Source organism: Myiozetetes cayanensis, unplaced genomic scaffold (genome assembly GCF_022539395.1).
Source record: "Myiozetetes cayanensis isolate MyiCay16 unplaced genomic scaffold, myiCay2020 scf7, whole genome shotgun sequence".
Lineage (NCBI taxonomy): Eukaryota > Metazoa > Chordata > Aves > Passeriformes > Tyrannidae > Myiozetetes > Myiozetetes cayanensis.
In genome coordinates, this window is record NW_026087964.1 from 49,717,599 (window position 1) to 49,737,401 (window position 19,803).

Genomic DNA, 19,803 nt, shown 5'->3' on the forward strand with positions numbered 1-19,803 from the left:
CCTTGTGGCAGAAGTGCCATCTCATGGCCTCACCAGGCCAGATTTAAGTCATTTACCCATACTAAAGTCAGAACACCTCCCCAGGCCTGACAAGTGATTACAGGAACACAAATCCCTCAGAGAAAGGTGAAAGGATGTGCTATGTTATCTACACAGTAGCAAAGAGAAATTAAAGCAAGGTACAGGGAGCAGAGGTGGAAGCTGCCCATGGAAGCTCCCTTGGTTCCAGACACAGCCTCCCTTCACCTTACATCACCCAAAAACAGAGCTGGCATTGCCACAGCTTTGTCACGCACCAGTGTGGAGCTCCAGGGCTGAGATGAAAAGGTTGTGCCACCCCAGAAGGGGGATCGTGGTCTTGTCCTCACCAGCTTCACAGCTTGACTGTGTACTCCTGTAGTTGGGGGAGGTCATCACCACCACGATCACACAACAGTTTGGGGTTTTCTTTGTGGGGTAGAAGGGTGGGGGGATGACTTACTTACCTAAAAGAAAGGAAGTACTGCAGCACAGGGTATGGATATGAGATCTCTGGACTGCAAACTTGTGGGTGATATTTGTAGCCATCTCATCCAGTTACTAAGTTCTTAACAGATGGCAGAAAATTATGATGAATTTTCACTGGTGTCTGTAGAAACACCATTTTTATTTCAGCCTGCATTTAGGTTTCTGCCTCTTCTAAATTTAATTTTTTTTTAATTAACCTAAGTTTCAAGGCTCTAGAAATAATTCCATTCCTGTACACCAGTCCTTATTTAACCAAGCTCGAGTATGTTCCTCCAAAATTCAGCCAAGCACATCAATTGCACAAAATGTGCCACATGGGTTAACCAGATGACCACAACAGTCTGCACTGGTTTCCCTGCAAGTTAGAAGAGAAAACCAGAAACAGTTTCCCTCTCCAAAGGAAACAGTTTAACCCTTTAAAAGCAGCCTTAAAACTTTCTGCTATGGTGAAACAGCTAGCAGAAAACCACCATCACACATAACCTCATTCTTCAGCCATTAACATGCACATACTAAGGCCTGAGTCCTTTGATCCGTACTTCATCCTTTAGAAACACGCTAGCCACCTCAAATCTTATTGTTGCAGAGACAAAAACAAAACAAAACAAAAAGGCAGAATAACCTGAACTTCAAAGTTCAAAGATAAACCCCAGCAAAAGCTCAAAACCCAGGTTCCACATCTCACATGAGATGGGCTGGTAAGCACAGATAACTGATCAGCATCTGACTGATAGCATGGAAAGACTGAGCTTAAGGAATTCTGGAAATTTGAAACTCTGTACACTAGAAAACATGACATTCAAGAGCCTCCCCAAAAATGACTGTGAGACATAGGGAATATATTTTGCAGCTAGATTCTTCCCAAATCTATGGCAGGGCTCCTGCCTTGCCATGGCTGGGTGACTGTTAGCACAGAGAAAGGTGCAGCATCACCTCAGACATCATGTCTCGGCATTGAGGAGCTCTCAGGTTTTCATTAAGGGAGCAATAGGCTTTAAGTCATGGCTCAGTGAGCCATATGCCATGTTTTGGGCACCCAACTTTAATCTTTCACATTTCAGGTTCCTTTTTCACAAATAACCCCTCCCCCCACCACCAAAAATTCAGTTTTGCCAGCTGCTGTGCTTACACATTGGTTTGCATCTCTGTGTTTTGTTCTTCCTCCAGAAAAAAGCATTTGATGACATCCTCACCAACAAAGCACCTGAGTTACTGAAAGATTTGGATATTTTCTTAGGGGACAAAAACTGGCTGGTAGGGAATTCTGTAAGTATAATTTTTGTTTCTCCCATTCCAATCAGGTTGCCAGAAAGTAACTGAATTTCTGTTTCATGCCAGCCCATGAAACAGCTCTCCCACACTTTTAAGTCTTTATTCTTACCAATACACAATACCATTGGAAAAGTGAGGTTAACCTCACTTAGGATCTGTATTTTCTAAACCAATTCATAAGTACATTGACACAAAACATTTTAAATGCCTCTGTACTAGTGAACAGAAGCTCATTCCACTTATAATCACTGACCAATATATAAGGTAATATGAAAAAACCTCTATAAAAATATAATATCCTTTTTTACCCAAAACTGTTTTAAATACTTTTCTGCAGCATAGTTTCAGCAGGAAAGATTAATCTTGTAAGAGAAGTAATATTTGTAGCAAGGGTTTTATTTTAACCAATATTTTACTGAAGTCAAGCCTTGCATTGGAACCTAATTACTGCTCTGTAATGATGGGCTTCAGAAAAAAACGCAAAGCAACAACTTCAGCAAAACAGATAAATTCATGTTTAATTTCTGCAGTTTATTGAGAATATTAGTAGTTCCAGGTTTTGAGATAACAAACTAAAATTTACTGCTTTTTCTCCTACTTCCACTAGGTAACATGGGCCGATTTCTACTGGGATGTGTGCAGTACAACACTTCTGTCCTGTAAACCTGACCTGGCAGACAAATACCCCAGGCTTTTGGCTCTCAAAGAGAGAGTGCAAGCACTTCCAGCTATTGCAGCCTGGATCCAGAAAAGACCAAAGAGTGTAATGTAGATCAGCTGTTCAGAAAAACATATGCATGTTTAGTTTTTAATGTGACTAGCATCCTAAGTTATTAACTTCAAAATCATTTATGTTAACTTCAGATGGGTACGCTGCATCAAATCAAAACCTACCACTTTTTCTAGGAAAGAATTTAAAATACTGATTTGGTAGAGTAATAAATACTGTTTTGAAGAGGTGTGGTTTCAATCACATTCCTCCTCTATTAATACAGTGTTTGATCAAACCAGTTAATGTTTTAGCACTCTCAAATGGAGAAGAGATGAATAAACCTTCCTGGAGAGGTGCAATCTCAACAATATTTTTCCTCTTGCAGTCTTTCAATCCAGAGGAAAACAGGTTAAATAGTGAGGGTAAATGTGTGGGAAGACTATGGACACTAAGGAAAAACAAAAAAAGACCCACTTGGTCAATAAAATTCAAAAGACTATAGGAAGCATTTGAGAAGCTTGAAGCTTATGCTCTGCCACTGAAAAAAACAAACCCAAAACCTCCAAAACAGCACAAAAAAGCAACTGTACAGCTGAGGTGGTGCCCACACCAGCACCAGTTTTCTGGAAGCACACCAGCTGCAACATCAACAGCTCAGTATCTCTTTCAGTAAGGAGATACTGTAGGAGATTCAGTAGGAGACACAAACTAGGGGTTGGTGGTGGCAACCAGGTTTAGAACAAAGGAAGAGGTCGTTCTTCCAGGACTAGGGAAAAGGTAGGTGGAAGTCCTGGTGATGTGGATGGTTGTAAGTGCAAGCAGTTTACACGAACTCAAGGGGAGACAAGTGCTTGCACAAGGACTACACTGTGTGATATAAGCAGATACACCACAACAAATTTGGGCAATCCTCTGGGTTGGAAATGGCCACTGCTAGGAAAGTATTTCCCTTCACACTTGCTTTTCCCTCCCACCATTAGTATTATTTCACTGAATCATGAGTGACACCAACCAAACACTAACAGTTCAGAGACAGGTAAGGTACTGCCAGAACAGAAAGCAAGAACCAATCTTTAGCTCATTCCAATGTAGTATCTTCACCTGCTTTGCAATTCCTTGCACACTTTGTTCTGGCTCTTTACAGATTTATCCTTCTTCAGCTCCCATCTCCTCTCTTCTTCAGCAACTGACTTCAGATCATGGTGCTTTTTGTCTTTTCACCTCCGTACATCATTCCCAGTCAGAGACACAGAATCATAGAATGGCTGAAGTTGAAGGGACCACTGGAGGTCACCTGGTCCAACCCCCTGCTTCAAGCAGGGCCACCTAGAGCCAGCTGCCCAGGACTGCATCCAGACAGCTTTTGATTATCTCCGAGGACAGTGACTCTACAATCTCTTGAGACCCTAAATTAAACAGGGCAGAAATAGTTACAATAAATTAAAAAAGGTAGAAACACATATAAGCATCATAGGACTTTGAGACAGATATTGATCCTGGGGGTCTGCAGCTACGATTCTTTGTGAAGTACCCACTGCTCAGCCAGACTATATGAACGGATTCCATACACATCCAAAACACCACACAAACCACCCTACAGGGCAGGGATTTTGTTTCAATTCACATCTGAACCAAACTGGTGAGAATATGCAAACACAATGGGCTAAGAGTTGGGTTAGCATCAAAAGAATGATGATTCTCAACAGAAACAGGCAACCTCATTCATTAACTGTGGCATTAAACACCTGTGGTTGTCTGTTAAATCCCACTATTTAGTCCAAGAGAAGCAGTGGAATTATAGGAGCATGGCAGATGAACTGATTCTTACCCATCTCTCTTTCCCATATAATAAAATATTTCTTCACTCTGTTTCAGCTGTGCATTTTGGAACATACAGCACAGCACAGAGTATTTTCTAGGAAAACCCAAGAAGTTTAGTTCAAACTCTGAAAAACTTTTATGGGATTTAATCTTCCATCTATTTTGAACTTGCAGAAATAATGCACAGTTGACTAAAACCACCCACAAAACACCCACAAAAATACCAACAGCCAAATGGAAAAAAAAAAAAAAAAAAAAGCATGTCCAACTCACAGACAGGTTGAAATACTGAGAAATGATGGACTCCAGCTCCTCTTCCCTCCTTCTTTATAGAACACTGTTTAAGTTCCTTCAAAAAATCAAACAAGTGACTTTTGACTGTGGCAGCCAGGTCTAGCAAAGGGGTAACAAACTACCAAACCCCTACTGCAAACCAGAGTGAATTCTCAGACACAACACTCAGAGTGCTTCAGCCTGGTACAGATTTGCTGAGCTCTGCACAGACCATACAGCAGCTGAGGCTCTGACAGAGGGCAGGGGCAATAAGAACTCCACCATACTTTGCCTTCCCCCACTGCTTTTTAAAAAGCAGCAGTCTGATTCAACCACTCGAGTTCAAAAAAAAAAACCAAAAAATTTCTGTCCATGGAAATGGACATCTTCCTCTCCTACCTCCTCAGATCACATTCTTGCCAGCAGATTAGAAACTTCAGGTGGAGGCACACCTCACCACTGATACCCCCTGAGGCTCTTCATTTCACTGAGATGAACTCAAAATTCATTGAAATGTCAAGAAGAGAGCAAGACAAACTTTGTGTTTAGAGCACTTCATTGTCAGAATGCAGATCATGTATCTACAACAAGGATTGACCAAAAAATTACAATTTGGAAAGTTCCAATTGGCAAGAATTCTGTTTATACAATCAACATACTAACACCACTGTGATTAGAGTATAATGAAACATCAGTAATTAACTACTGCTGGATAAAGCCAAGTCAGTCCAAATGGAACATTTCAGCAAGTTTGAAAGCTGCCTATTTGATTTATAACATGCAAGTTATCACCCCCCATCTGCCTCAAATAACCACAACCATGAAAATATTTTGTCAATCTACAGAATTTTATTGGAACAAGTTGATACAAAACCAGTACGGTACATCAAATGAACCCAAACAAGCAGAAACAAACAGACTCGAGCATTGTCAAATAAGGCACATATAAAAAAATCTACACTCAGAATCCAGTGAAACAGACAGTTTATATATATATATATATATTTATATTTGGAGGTAGAAATAATTACAAAAATACTGACAAATCTTAAGCAGTAGTAGATTGGTTAAAACAATTACTATTTAGGTCCCCATTTTGAAAAGTGATCTGTAAAATAATGTTTATTCAGCATCTCTTGTTGGCACATTTGGGCCATTTATGTTTTAAAGCATCCTAAGAATGCTATCGGTGTTAAAAAGTTTCAACATCATGAGGAATACAATAAAGAAACTATAAAAAGTTATAAATGTTCATAAAACTCCTGGTCATCAGTAATGTAAGAGTCCTTGGGGTACATCATCACCTTTCCTTGAATTTCACAACATATTTACATTTTAGAGACCCAACGAAGCTTTTAATAGTGTGGCTATATCTGCTGGAATGGTTCCTTCTTCTCCTGAGGAATAAAACCAAATATGAGTGGAGCTTAAAATATTTCACATAAACAAAGGTCTACATTCCACAAGACTGTAAAAAAAAAAAAAATCCTCTGCTTAAAGACTTTTTCACTGATTTCTGGGTCAGACTTCTTGGGCACTTACTGTCAAATTGAACAATAATCAGCACAAATACATCTTTCTAGTTTAACACAAAAAAACACAACAAAAGGCTTGTCTGCATCAAGAACCTTCTTTTATCAGAATGATATATTGCAGCACCGCTAATTTACTTAAGAGGACATCATTATGTGCAAGACACCTACCTGCATCCGCTGCGGTCATATCCTGTTCTAACTTCAATTTCTGCTGGCTGACTTTGAGCATGGATTCTTCAATAGTCCCCTTACTGATTAGCTTTATGACTTTTACTTCTCTGAAAACCACAAAATAGGATAAATTCGTTTTTATATTTTCTTTGGATCAGTGCAAAAGGGAAGGATGCTAGGCCTTTGCTGGCAGTGGTCTAAAGCAAGGATGAGGAAATGAATGAAAGGGCAATACAAAGCTCCTAGTTTTTCTCTCTGGAACAACTGTGCTCTGCACTGCCAGAAAACAAGTTTTCTCTTGCACTCTCAGCCACTTGCAAGAGCCTGGACAGTCACAAAAATCTCCACTCATACAAACAAGTCAAATTCCCCCTAATTCTATATTACAGTTGAAATACCTGTTATTAAACACATTCTATGGTTTCACTCTTTATGATAGGGTGGCACACAAAAGCTTAGAAGTCTCTTGAAGAGAACAGTTTGGCCAAACAGTCCCAAAGACTTCAGATTTGCCTCAGAACAGTTCCCAGTACCAGAAACTCGACAATTTTAGAGAATTTGAGTTGTAGAGAACCAGAAAAAGGATGAGAGTGTAAATAAGGTTTGGTCTGGCAGCAACATATGCTAGGACAATTACAATTCCTAGCTGCCATAAAACACAGAGCTGGTTTACACAAGTCTCTGCTTGAAATGGAATTCTTAATCACAAAATTTCATCCTTTTAGCCTCCTTTGAGCGTTTGCCTCCAAAAAAACCCAAGTACAATTAAAAAGAGTCTTACCTTGTCTGACCTACTCTGTGGCATCGGTCTTCTGCTTGCTTATCGTTGTACGGGTTGCAATCAATGTCATGAAGAATAACGACATTTGCTGAGGTCAGATTAATTCCCAAGCCACCAGCTTTGGTTGACAGAAGGAATACAAATATTCCCATATCTGTATTGAACTGATCTATTAGATGTATCCTGCAGAACACGAGACACACATGCATCAGGCCTTGGAAAAAACACCGCACTGGCTGTGGAACTGAATACAGAAGTTTGGATGATGAAAGGACAGTGGCACTGCACAGCATGCCAAAAGCACAGATGTTATGCAGAAGGGAAAAGGGTACCAACAGTCCTCAGCAGTGACCAAAGAAACATACCGAGTGACAAATCAATAGCAAGGAATGAAAAAAGGCTTGGAAAAAGATTTTTGATGATCACAGAACACAAAGAGCAAGTTGGAGGATGGGAAGACTGAAGTACATGAAACAAATGGGGAGGCAGGGGATGAGTTTTGCTCCATGACTGTCTTCCGTAGCAACTGCGAGGGCAGTGACAGACATCAGCTGTAAGACGGAAGTAACACCACAACAAGAAACAAATTTTTTTGAAATGAAGGAAAAAACATCTAAAATACTTTTTTTCCTTAGAATTCCTGAGACAACAGACATGCACAGCTCAAATACAAGAAAAGTGCTGCAACATTTTCAGCTGTAAGGGCAGACTACATGATTTGTCCTAGAGAAACAAAGGGGTTTATCTGGCTACTGTAACAGAAATATACTGTACTTCCAAGGAATAGCTACATGTAAGCTTTTGTTATGGCATACTGTCACACAAACACACCATGAACTGCTGAAGATACAAGCTTTCCATTTCAATGGGTAAGACTGCAACCTGACAACCTAAAAGTCATCTTTCAGCCTCATCCCTGCTAAAGTTAACTGAAATCCAACATTAAAGCCCTTCCACAGTCAATGCCCACTGATCACAGATTCTATACATTGGAAAAGAAAAGTAAGGGGTTTAGGTTACCTCCCTTTCTCCAAACGCACATTCACTTTTTCATCTTTGGAAAAAGAGCCACATACCGATCAGGTATCTGTGTTTTTCCATCCAGTCTGATATATCTATGTTGTCTGTGTTTTAGGAAAACTTCCAAGATATCCAACATCATAGTAAACTGGCTGAACAACACAACTCGATCACCCTGGAAATGACAAAGCAAAACAAAAGTTTTAAAACATGTCAGCTATGAACTACAGAAATTCTTTATTGGTGCAAGCAAGTGATATTACTTTCACTGAAACCCTATTTTCCAAACTGAAAGACTATGTTGAAATTTAGCAAGTCAGGACAGACTTTCACGAAGATATTGTATCCAGTATTTCTGCTACATTAACCCACTGTTTGTCAATGCAGTAATATTTTAGTTACTGTGTACTTAGGTGACTCAAGCAAATCACATATCAAATGCATAAATCATGGATCCACTCCATCCATAAGCATCAAACTATTTTCATTAAAACCTTAAATTTAAATGATAGTCCATATAATTTAGAGCAGTAACACTCTTTTGTCTGAAACAGTCAGACACATAGCACACACTTGTGCAAACTCAGGATCCCTCTGAAGCATTATGGTACATGCTTATTTGTAAAATAACCTTGTTTGAATCTCAGGGCAGGACTCCAAGCAGGGACCTCTTCTTAACCTTTACATGGGCTTTACACATACATAATTATTCTAACATAACACAGTCTTACTCAATTGCTAAAAGAAGGTGAAGTTCATGGGGTGCAAAAATTACTCAAGACCCCAAATATTGATAAATATTGATAACTTGGATGAATATTCTGAAACTTGTAAGAAGTGGGAAAGCTTATTTCAGTTGTCTCTAAAGTGACATGCATACTCAAGACTGCACATTAAGAGTTGTAAGTACTGTTCTGCACATGCACTAAATCCTATTGTAATACATCACAGCAAAGCATAAGGGTTGTGTACACAGATAACAGAGGTTAATTTAACCAGTTATTTAGAGCAACTCTTCAGATAGAGAGGAAAAGAAGTTTCAGCCATCTGTAATACCTTTTCTTTACGGTCAGAGAGAATGTGTTCCAGTGCTCTAAACTTCCCAGAATCCAAGATCTGATCCATGTCTAACTTGAATTCACTGATGTGAGAATATTGTTTACAAAGCAAATGCAGCTCAAAATCTGTCATTACTGTCATATCTTCAAAGATAAGGTCAGGGTTAGCATCACAATGTGTGGGTTCCTGTTAGCAAAAAGGAAGGGAAATAATGCAATACACAATCTCACCAGAGAAGGAACAAAACACCACACAACAACATCTAGAATTTCTGAAAGAAAAAAAGTAGCACACCTAGACATGGACAAATGCCAGAGCATGGCTCATGCAAGCAACACAAGATGAACTCTGTAACCCCAGGTTTACAGTAGAGGTTCATTATTTCACTGTTTAGCTTATACAAGCATCTCTACTACCGAAAGCTAAGTAGTATATGCTCAACCTCCACAGTAATTACCTAGTTCCCATCAAGCCCTATGACCTTTTACCCCTTTATCAGATCTCTTCCCCTGAAGACACGCTCCCTAAAAGGGAGGTCCAATCCTTGGACAGATGGTAGAAGACATGGGAAGCCCAGCCCAAGATGTAGGCTGGGGTAGAGGGATGTCATGCCTGGAAGAAAGAGGAAAAGAAAAGCCACATCTGGAAAGTAGGATGGTATGAGTAGGAATAAAAAGGGTCAAATATCCTTCATAAACCAATGGATCACTTCTTACCTTCTCCCCAGCCTTGTCTGGCTTCACTGAAAACAAAGCTGAAGAATATTCAAGGCCAGCTGCAGCTTTCTTAGAGAACCTGCTGCACATTCAGAATTTTGTTTCATACTTTAGAAAAAAGCAAAAATTTTCCCAAACTCCTCAGGCATTAATTCCAGCCAAATTAAAAAAAAAAAAAAAATCCTCAACACTTCAATACTTATGCCTTCCCTACTTTAGTTGTGTACAGCTTGGCTTTCTTGCTACACAGAAAGCTATTAAACTCAAGTGTCCATCCAATATTTTTTTTTCCTAAGCACTTTGGCTTTAAATTTTTGGGGTGGAGGGAAGAGGTACTAAGCGGCAGCTAATGAAAAGGAGATGACTGCAGACACACAACTGTTCTCTCCATTCTAATATCTGATACAAAAATCAGTGCTGAACACAAACAGAGCTTGATTAGATGCAGAGAAATAGAAAGCAGTAACATTTAATTAAGTTTTTGCAAAGACACACTTTTGACCAGAGGACTGACAACAAAACAAACAAATCAAAACCCACAAAACAACGCTTATTTAAGTTGCATTAGAAATTCTGAGAAATAAAAGACTGCTCCTGAATCTCATCCCCTTACCTTGAGCATAAGCATGGACATGGTCCTGAGCCTGTCATTCGTGTAATACTGACGATGCAAGAGAGGGTGATTAGCCATTTTTCTAAGTTGCATCATTGCATTTCCCATATCAGAGTTTTTCTCTGTAAACAAAGAAATAAGGTATATTTCGCAATAATACATAGATGCCTCATAAATCTTTATCTCTCAGGAGAGCTTTATTTTTAAGAACTGAGTTTGAAATTTCACCTTTTACCTGAACTTCAGAAAAACTCACAGAAGGACATAGTTAGTTTATGAGAATTAGACATTTCTATAAAGGAAAAGCTTTGCAGTCACGCTCAACAAATTTCTCACCATGAAAAAAAATCCACCAAAAGGAAACCAAAAAACCCTTACATACCATTACTTTTAATAGTTTTCTTGAGCTTGTTTAAGAGATCAAAATAGAGCTGTTCCTGTTTCTCAGACATGGCACATAATTCAATGAGATCTTTCTTGGGAGGTAGTTGTTTAAGGACCTGACAAAACAAAATCATACCAGATGAAACCTGTACTGCTGTGGACAGTCAGTGATTCTGTAATTCAGTACTGTCTTACAAACCTGCTTTTAAGCTACTCTAATTATTTTCCCCATCCCAACTCCTTTCATTGCTTGTCAACTCCACTAACTTTGTCAGCAACTCAACATACACAAAACCTTGATTTGGATTATACATCAACCCCCACACCAAGTAACATGGTCTGCACACTCCAGAACCGCGTGAAATAATATTACATGCAATACCTGGAATCTCCTTCCCTGCTAATCAGGGTTACCCTCGTCAGGGCACTGACCACTGAAGTCTGCAAGTACACATTAACATTTTTTCAGATCAGTAAATTTTCTGTTTCTTTTATAAATGCAATTCTAAAAAGAAGAATTTAAATAGGTTTTGGATTTTTGAATAAAAGAAATCTTTTTGATGGTAAAATAACAGAAATCACGCATTTCTAGTCATATACAAATACATGTACATTCACTCCTTAATCCCTTCAGTTAAAATGCCATTACTATAAAGTCACAAATATTTTCATGATCTGGAGGACTTTTCAATTCTTGTCACTTAGTGCACTGAAACACTATTTGGTGATCTTTCCTAACTAAAATTCTCAACAGTAAATAGTCAGCAAATATCAAAATACAAAGCTGCACCAGGTCACATTTACTTGCAAAAACCTGAAAGATAGCTCAAGTTTCTTGTTCTTGCTAGATAAACAGGTAAAACTAGCACTACCAAAAATTTCACCTTATATTAAGCTGTTGGTCTCAAAGATTATCAGGCTTTTTGATAATACGAAACCATTATTTTAAAGATAAAACGTTACCTCATCTTTTACTCTTCTCAAGATGAATGGTTTTATTATCTGCTTTGCATGTGCAATTCTCTCCTTTTCATATATGCTTTGTTCTTCAGCACTCTTCTAAAGAAAATATTGCAAGAATTAAATCACAGTGTTAAGTTTTCAGTTGTGATGCCACCACCTTAACTGTTAAAACTCGATGGAAAAACCCAGCCAGAAGAGACATATTTAACATGACCATTAGTACTCTGAGATATCCTGTTATGACATATTTCACTTTAAATGGTTTATTCCATTGTTTCATTTTCTAGATTTTCATAATCCCATTACCTGTTTCCGTAAGACACCAATAAAACAGAAGCTATGCGGCAACCACAGTCTGCTAGCAAAAAAAAGTTATTTTCAACAAGAGAATACATAATACTTACTGTTTTTGAAGAGAACATCCTTCGAATTTCACTCGTGCTACTGCTGAACATATGTGGCATGACAAAATTCAAGAGGGACATCAATTCCAACAGATTATTTTGAACTGGAGTCCCTGTTAGCAGCAAGCGATTCTTGGCCTGTTTGTGCAAAGTGGAAAGAGCAGCAAGAAACATTGGTCAAACAGGCTAAAAATTACTATTGGCAGAGACAACATAGCTATGGAGAAGTGAGAAAATGAGCTTGGTTTTAATTATAACTGCTTCAAGTTATTATATATTTGGATCTCATGGAATAATTTCCTTGTTAAGTCAACAAAACTGCTTACAGATCTGTGGGGAACTGTGCACATAACAATCTAAGACAATTTTCAAAAAAAGCCTTCCTGGATTTATTTTCTCAATTGTTCTGTTAGCGTTTTGTTTTGGTTGCTCTTGTTGCAGGGTTTTTTGTTGGGATTTTTCCCCCTTCCTTAATGATTGTGCTTATTGTTGCTCCCCTATTAAGTTCTCTAATGTTATACAGTACTTATGCGCAAGTTTTGAATTGCAAGTAAAAACCATAGTTTTATTGCTTAAAGATCAGCTTCTTAAAAAGGCTATTGATGAAAACATCTTGAAAAATAAGTTGCAGCAAGTGATCTTAAGTATATTACTATTGGACAAGTACTACATGTACTTGACAGTTAATATTCCACTTCCCTTCCACTCATAGCTACAGAACAGAAAAACCAGGAGTTGTTCCCCCTTACCCAACAATAACTAAACCTCTTACGTTGATTGTCATAAGGTGCTGGTAGCGTACAGAGCTCATGTTCTTGAGCATATGACCTTCATCAAAAATGGCATAGTTAAGCTTCAACTTGCGGAACAGTCCTCGATCTTCTGAGCTACTAATTGCAGAGTTGTATCTGTCAGAGAAAGATATCACTTGCACTTAGTCTGTTTTTTAAAACTCTTATCACAATCAAATCAAATTCTCTAAAATTGTTAAGAGTTGTGGAGAGAATACATGAGGGGCAGTGAAACTGCCTGGAAGTAACCAACCATAAGGCAAGGTAGTTTACTACTGGCAAATAATCACAGTGTACTTGATGAGCCAATGCTCTCTGTAACACTTTCCAAAAAGCTGTGCAAATCTATTACAGCATAAGATGTATCTGTCAGCATGTACAGATAGTATCTAAAGCATCTATGACATAGTATCTTACACAACAATAAAACTCCAGTTAACTGTGACTGAAAACCAAATCCCAAGACTGTCTGTTTTGCTGTACCACTAGAGGTCAGCAGGACCTCACTAAATCTCACTTTTTTGTAGTTTTATAACTGCACTTACGTAGTTACGATCACATTGAAATCAATGACTTTATTAATAATGTCCAGCCTGAGATGTTTCCTATCTTCTAGAGATCCTACAAAAGGACAAAACAGAAGTACAGTTACATAAATTTATATATACATAAAAATTAAAGACAGTACACAGAAATCATTCATCATTAAATGTGTGTATTTAAACAACTGTCTTAAAATAATGCTTCCATGAGCAATTAATCTTTTCTTCGGCTGACCACAAGTAGCTGTATCATTGGATTCACTCCTAAATTGGATTCCTCACCATAGTAAAAAAGGACATTCAGCTCAGGACACCACAGATGAACTTCTCTTATCCAGTTATCTGTAAGACATCAATAAAACAAAAACCAAGTCATTTATACCTTATTATGTCTTACATAACATCACACCTCAGACCTGAAACAAACATCTGAGTTTAAAGCAAATTCTTTTAAATTCTCCTGAAGGTTAAGAAACATTATGTCTCAATACTGGAAAACTGATAATATAAAAGAAACTGAACATCCCACAACTGGACTTCCAGTAACTCTTGCTTGACCAGCTTGCACTTTAAACTCCTACACAAACAGACCCTGCATGATCTGTAACCACCATACAAAATTAACACAATGCTTAACTTTGCAGCTTGATTTGTTCCCTAGACAGTTAATTCCTCAGAAAGCAAATCACTTCATTTGTCAGTACTTGCCTCCAGATGTGTGTCATCAGGAGAGACAGTGCCTCTGGGGGCAGGCAAGGCAGCCTGACAACCCGACACAGCTCCAGGTGTGCAGCCAGCAGAGAGGCCATGGGCAACTCTGCTGTGCCCGAGGGGAAGCTGTTTGACAGCCAACACCAACCACCTCTGACCCCAAACCACAGCAGAAGGGGGCCGCAGGTAAATGCCACTTGGGCATGGGCAGGACCCAGATCAGGACTGGGGAGATACCTCCAGAAAAGTGTTAGGAAAGCTGCCAGTAGGCTGTACTTCCCAGGCATCCCAGAGGTCAATTCTAGTGGCCAACCTGCCACTACAATTCATGAACCTCTAAGGCTGACTTCACAAAAGCATCTTTGTTCACATATTTATGTACACCTCGGGTTTTAAGCAATATGCATGCTTAAGAGTTATGAAAAAAAAGGCGGGTTCTAGTGAACTTTGAAAGCACACTAAAAATGGCAATTTTGAACTGCAGTTGAACAACCAGAAGCTTTTCTGATGTGTTAAGAGAAATTTTTGAAGCCCAGATAAGTATTTTATATTAAACTCAGCATTTACTTTCTAAATTCAAGTTGTTACTTTCTTCTTTCTATAATCATTCAACAAAACCAAATTCAACTCTATCAAGAACCAGTTTCTGCTCAACCTCATCAGCTCTGTTGACATATTTTATTCCACCATATTCTTCCTACTTTCAACTGAGGCCATAAAACAATCAGAACACACACCTAAAAGACAGTCAGCCTCATCATTTTAGGATTTTGATCTGCTTTGACAGATGCTGTGCACAAAGAGGAAAAAAGACACCGAATGTTTCAAATGTCATGAAACCTAACCCTAAGCACAGCCTGAAGAGTTGGAATTTCAGCCAATATTTGGTAAGTAAAATGATTACTTTGCTACACAAGTTCAAATTCTAACAAGCAGCTTTATTTTTTGCAAAGCATATATATCATTCAAAAAAAATTCCATGCTAGGTCTAATTAATTCAGAACAAGATTGTCTTCAATATGGTTTGCATTCCAATCCAAGTTACTTAAGGAGTTGAATACTATCATAAAAAAATCAAGTTTTCTTTCATTAAATTATCTTTGCTTCAGTCTGTCCATGATTGCCTTTTGTTTTTTGGTTTTTTTTTGTTTTTTTGTTTGTTTTTTTTTAAACAAAGAAATATTTTTGAAGCTTAGAACTTACCTAATGTTGAAGCTGGCACAACTATCAAATGGGGACCTCTATTGCCCTCTTGGTAGAGATAAGCTAGAAATGCAATAGCTTGAATTGTTTTTCCCAAGCCCTAAGAGAAAACAAATCCATTTAAACAAAACTTACAGTCTGTAGAACATAATAGTGTACACATAGGACAATTACAGTGTAGCAAAGACTCAGTAAAGATTAGAAATCTGATTAGAAAGTTTGTTCTGCTTAACCACACTTTCACAGAAGACAGTTCCTCCTTATGTAGAGCCTCAGTCAAACTCCATTATCATTTCAGCTCAATATTTGAGCATCAAAGATTCATCTTTTCCATTTATGAAGCTTTTCATTTTAGTGCAAGTTCATCTCTCAAATCATCTTCAAAAATTTACCTTCCTAAACCAATGAAAAAAAATGATGACTTGGAAACAAAATGTTTATTTCCATTTGCATCAGCTGTACAAAGGGTATTCCAGCAACATCTGAAATGGAATTTAATATGGCAATTGGATTTCTTTAAGATAAGTCCACATTTCCACCAATACTCACTTTCACGTTTTCTGTATCAGGCATTTAAAAATTTATCTTTTCTATCACAAAACAGGCACATTCTTACAAACATGAAACATACAGAAGTTGAGAAACACTGACTGATAGTGCAGCAAACCAATCCACTCATTCAAGGTTCATCACAAGATGAAAGCAGCCACGATTAAAAGCAAGGACAACACACTTAGCAGCAGCATTACTAAGTTTTTTGTGTTGTACAGCTACTGGTGGTGTCAGCCTTTAACAAAACCTCAAAACCCATGACATGGTGAAAACGCTGCTTCTGGAGAAGCAGAAAAGGTTTCTAGGCACTTAGTTTTTCCTGTACTGTTAACCACCTCTTTTGAAACTGGTGGAGAAATGTAGAAGATAGGGGCTCACTGCACTAAATGTTGGACAAGTAGAGTGAATTGTATTTACGGGCAAGAAGTTATTAAAAGCATGGTTTGAGAACAACCTCTTAAGGCAGAAACTGATTCCATTGTGTTAGAAGACACCATGTGACTTGTCACTGTCAGTGGTCACGAATCTTAGGCTACACCTTTGGCTTTCAAAATGAAAGTAAGAGCTCAGCAGCTTCTAAGCTTTTGGAGAAACTGTTTGCAATTTAAGTTATATTAATGAAAACAAATTACTTATAATCTGCTTGAAGTTTCCAGGAAAGGAAAGAATTTAACAAAGTACATTTTTGCAAACTTTAAATGATTCTTAAGTAATCAGTTTCACACTTACCATTTCATCAGCCAATATGCCATTCAATCTGTGTTTATACAGCAGTGCTAACCAGTTCAAACCAATCTTCTGATACGGCTTCAGTTTCAAACTGTTATTAAATAAAAAAAAAAAATCAAGCTTGATACCACCTTTCATTTGTTTCCCCATGAAACATAACTTTACACTTATGGTAAGGTAATCACAGAATGGCAAGTGTTACATTGCCTATATTTTAACAGTCCAGGTCTCCTTGTGCAGTGAAAACCACAGATTTTATTTAATCAGTCACCTGAATACAAAGAGTATTTCCAAAATGAGTTTATCTGAATTTTCATAGATCTTAAATGATCAAAATGAGTAACACAATAAATACTTCTTTTCTAAAATCAATGATACACAACCAGCTAAAAGCAGTTACAGAACTGCTAATTTTAAAAATACACTATAAATAAGTGGCATTTAGCAGTTGCATCAGTAAGTTTGCTCTGTTGTACAATTACTGGCTGTGTCAGCACCAAAGAAAAACCCAAACACACCCAACCCATGAAACACACTCAACAGCAAACCACCTAGTTCAGAACTTTTTGCCAAAGAAACATCACTGACAAGCTCCCCCAGACAGTTCCTTCCTCTCAGGTTTTATTTTCACATAGCTGAGAATTGTCTTGCTATTCACCACTAACAGTCTAATTCAAGTTAATATTCTGGCACCTTCGTCCCCACGCTTCCTAATCCTTAGGATAATGCCTTCTACCATATCCATTTCTATTCCTCCTAAGTTCTCTCTTTATTCCTATCCATTTGGAGATTCTTACCAATTTACCTCTGTGAAATAAATCCTTCCCCAACACATCCCTGGTGCCATTTCCAATGGATAAAAAGTTCCAGATTATTTTGTACATCTCAACTTCCTGACCAAGGTCTTTTGTCCAGCTGATAAACCTTCCAAGTTTGCTCAGATTTATTTCAATTTGGCATCTTTGAAACTGCTAAGATCCCCTATAACAGAAGCAGGTTTGTTTGGGCTTTCATTTGAAGTAAGTAGACAACTCATGATCCCATTGCTCACGGTTGACTTTTACATCCATCAAAAACTGGAGGAAGTAAAACAAGGCCTTCAAGTACATCTCACTGTCCAACAGCCTTGTAAGTATAAAAAAGGGAAAGATACCTCCGATTCAGAATGGAGGGTTGCTCTATGTTCCATCCACATCCTCCATCTCCAGTAATCCTGGTTACTTGCTTTGTCAGTTTATTTGAAATATCTTCACATTTATTCATGAGCTTTAAAACCACGTCCCTCTCCTTCAGCAGTATCTTGCAGTTCCACACTATATCTTCTGACAAACCAGCAGTTGTAGTCATTTTTGTAAACTGCAAAATAACAAAAAAAAAGATTCTATGAACACTGGTAACAGCAGCAAAAGTGCTACAGTGAAAATCCATTACTGCAGGCAGTAATTAATTCAAGTACGAGACAGCAAAAGAATCCAGATCTTCTCTCAAAACCTCCAATACTCCTTACACACCTGACCCACTGCAAACTGTGGATCCACACGGAAGGTCATCATTAGAGCTCCCTGCTCTGTAAAACCTGAAATCCTAAAAGATTCAAATTCTCTAAAGAGTTTCTAATGAAAAATACAGGAGCATTAGACTCAAAATCCTCTGCGGGAGGCAACATATAGCATAAAGCAAGCTTTGAAGGCCAAGGCCCAGCAACAGAACAAAACACCAAAAGGAAGAAGAAATGCCCTGAATATCATTACATATCCTTTTGAGCACACCCTATTACATACTAAAGATATAATATGAAAGCATAATGTAGGCACCAAGGCACACCAAAGAACCTGTAAAGAAAGCTATCGGATTTTTTTAGGAGTCTGTCTGGGGCTCAATATTATTCAGTTTCAGTTCTAACCTCTAGCCCAAATGGCACATCCAAACTGGACTTAGGCATACTGAAAAAAAACAAAAAAAAAGGGATAAGAAGATTCCCTAAACTGTGCTGGGTTTTCTGTGGTCACCAAGTACTGACAGACACAGAAGCCTGACTTCCACCACTTGCTTCCTCCAGTCCACACTAGTTACTTCTTATTTTCTTCCTCTAAACTTCAAATCTTCCCTACAATATGGATATTCTCCATGTCAGAGCCAAGAAGCCTGAAGTTGTGTCAAAACATGCCCTCCAGGCCCATGGATTTCTCCTGAACCCCATGTAGTGCTGTCTGAAGAAAGTGTAAAACCAACTAATAAATATATTTCTGCAGTAACTGGGATCACATTTGTAATTACAGCATTTTCATGCGTACATATGCATATTTCACAGGACAGACCTATTTTTTTATTAATGGATTTAAAGAATGTTTATATTAAAAGATAAGTAATTTCCAAACAGATTATTTGAATTTTAAACCAGGGATCTGTTAAAATTTAGCACAAGACTTCAGATACTTATATACTCCAAGAAATCCTTCCATAAAAAAAGGGGTTGCATGATCCAGCTATTATGTAGCTCATCAATACTGCCACATTGCAGAGTAAAAGCAAGGTTTTTTAAGGTGAAGTGTATAACCAGACAATGCTTTCACTAAAAAAAAAAAAAAGAGAGAAATGGAGTGAGGCAATTACCGTTTGGGGAGGAGGTGTTTTGTTTTTTTCCATTTTAAACAAATCCCAGAAAGTTTAGCTACACTCACAGGACAAGGAGAGCACATGTCAAATACCTGCAAAGAAGTTTTCTAAATAGACACTTCTATTTAGCAATAAAAAAGAACACTGTTTCTAACAGGTGACTACAAAATACCAAGATTTGTTTTGATGCCTAAAGTTCTGGTTGGCATGAATAGAAATCCTGTAATCCATAAATACAGGTGTGGAGAATTAAGCCATCTGCTACTAACAGAAATTGTATTGTTTCATGTCAGCACATTAACATGCAGCTCCAAGTTGCAACAAGAAAAACTTTAGCCACTGGTTTGCATGTGAAACACAGGGTGTTACCCCGTTGTACAGAACACAAAGCAGATCCACGGGTGGCCTTTGGTTTACTAGAGGTTATG

The 19,803-nt window shown here is 38.1% G+C and overlaps 2 protein-coding genes across 2 annotated transcripts in view; one reads left to right on the top strand and one right to left on the bottom strand.

The window, feature by feature from the left end:
- HPGDS (hematopoietic prostaglandin D synthase) overlaps positions 1–2,734 on the top strand; it is a 28,974-nt gene extending 26,240 nt beyond the window's left edge. Inside the window, exons 5-6 of the mRNA XM_050338659.1 lie at positions 1,675–1,773; positions 2,387–2,734. Of these exons, the coding sequence (XP_050194616.1) occupies positions 1,675–1,773; positions 2,387–2,551 (264 nt within the window). The 3' untranslated portion in view covers positions 2,552–2,734. The remainder of the gene's footprint in view (positions 1–1,674; positions 1,774–2,386) is intronic.
- Positions 2,735–5,414: 2,680 nt separating this feature from the next.
- SMARCAD1 (SWI/SNF-related, matrix-associated actin-dependent regulator of chromatin, subfamily a, containing DEAD/H box 1) overlaps positions 5,415–19,803 on the bottom strand; it is a 40,739-nt gene continuing 26,350 nt past the window's right edge. Inside the window, exons 10-24 of the mRNA XM_050338464.1 lie at positions 17,913–18,115; positions 16,760–16,850; positions 15,479–15,578; positions 13,847–13,906; positions 13,568–13,643; positions 13,004–13,139; positions 12,232–12,369; positions 11,828–11,923; positions 10,863–10,980; positions 10,481–10,602; positions 9,149–9,337; positions 8,149–8,267; positions 7,073–7,255; positions 6,289–6,398; positions 5,415–5,982 (exon numbers count right to left, since the gene is read on the bottom strand). Coding sequence (XP_050194421.1) covers positions 5,921–5,982; positions 6,289–6,398; positions 7,073–7,255; positions 8,149–8,267; positions 9,149–9,337; positions 10,481–10,602; positions 10,863–10,980; positions 11,828–11,923; positions 12,232–12,369; positions 13,004–13,139; positions 13,568–13,643; positions 13,847–13,906; positions 15,479–15,578; positions 16,760–16,850; positions 17,913–18,115 — 1,803 coding nt within the window. The 3' untranslated portion in view covers positions 5,415–5,920. The remainder of the gene's footprint in view (positions 5,983–6,288; positions 6,399–7,072; positions 7,256–8,148; positions 8,268–9,148; positions 9,338–10,480; positions 10,603–10,862; positions 10,981–11,827; positions 11,924–12,231; positions 12,370–13,003; positions 13,140–13,567; positions 13,644–13,846; positions 13,907–15,478; positions 15,579–16,759; positions 16,851–17,912; positions 18,116–19,803) is intronic.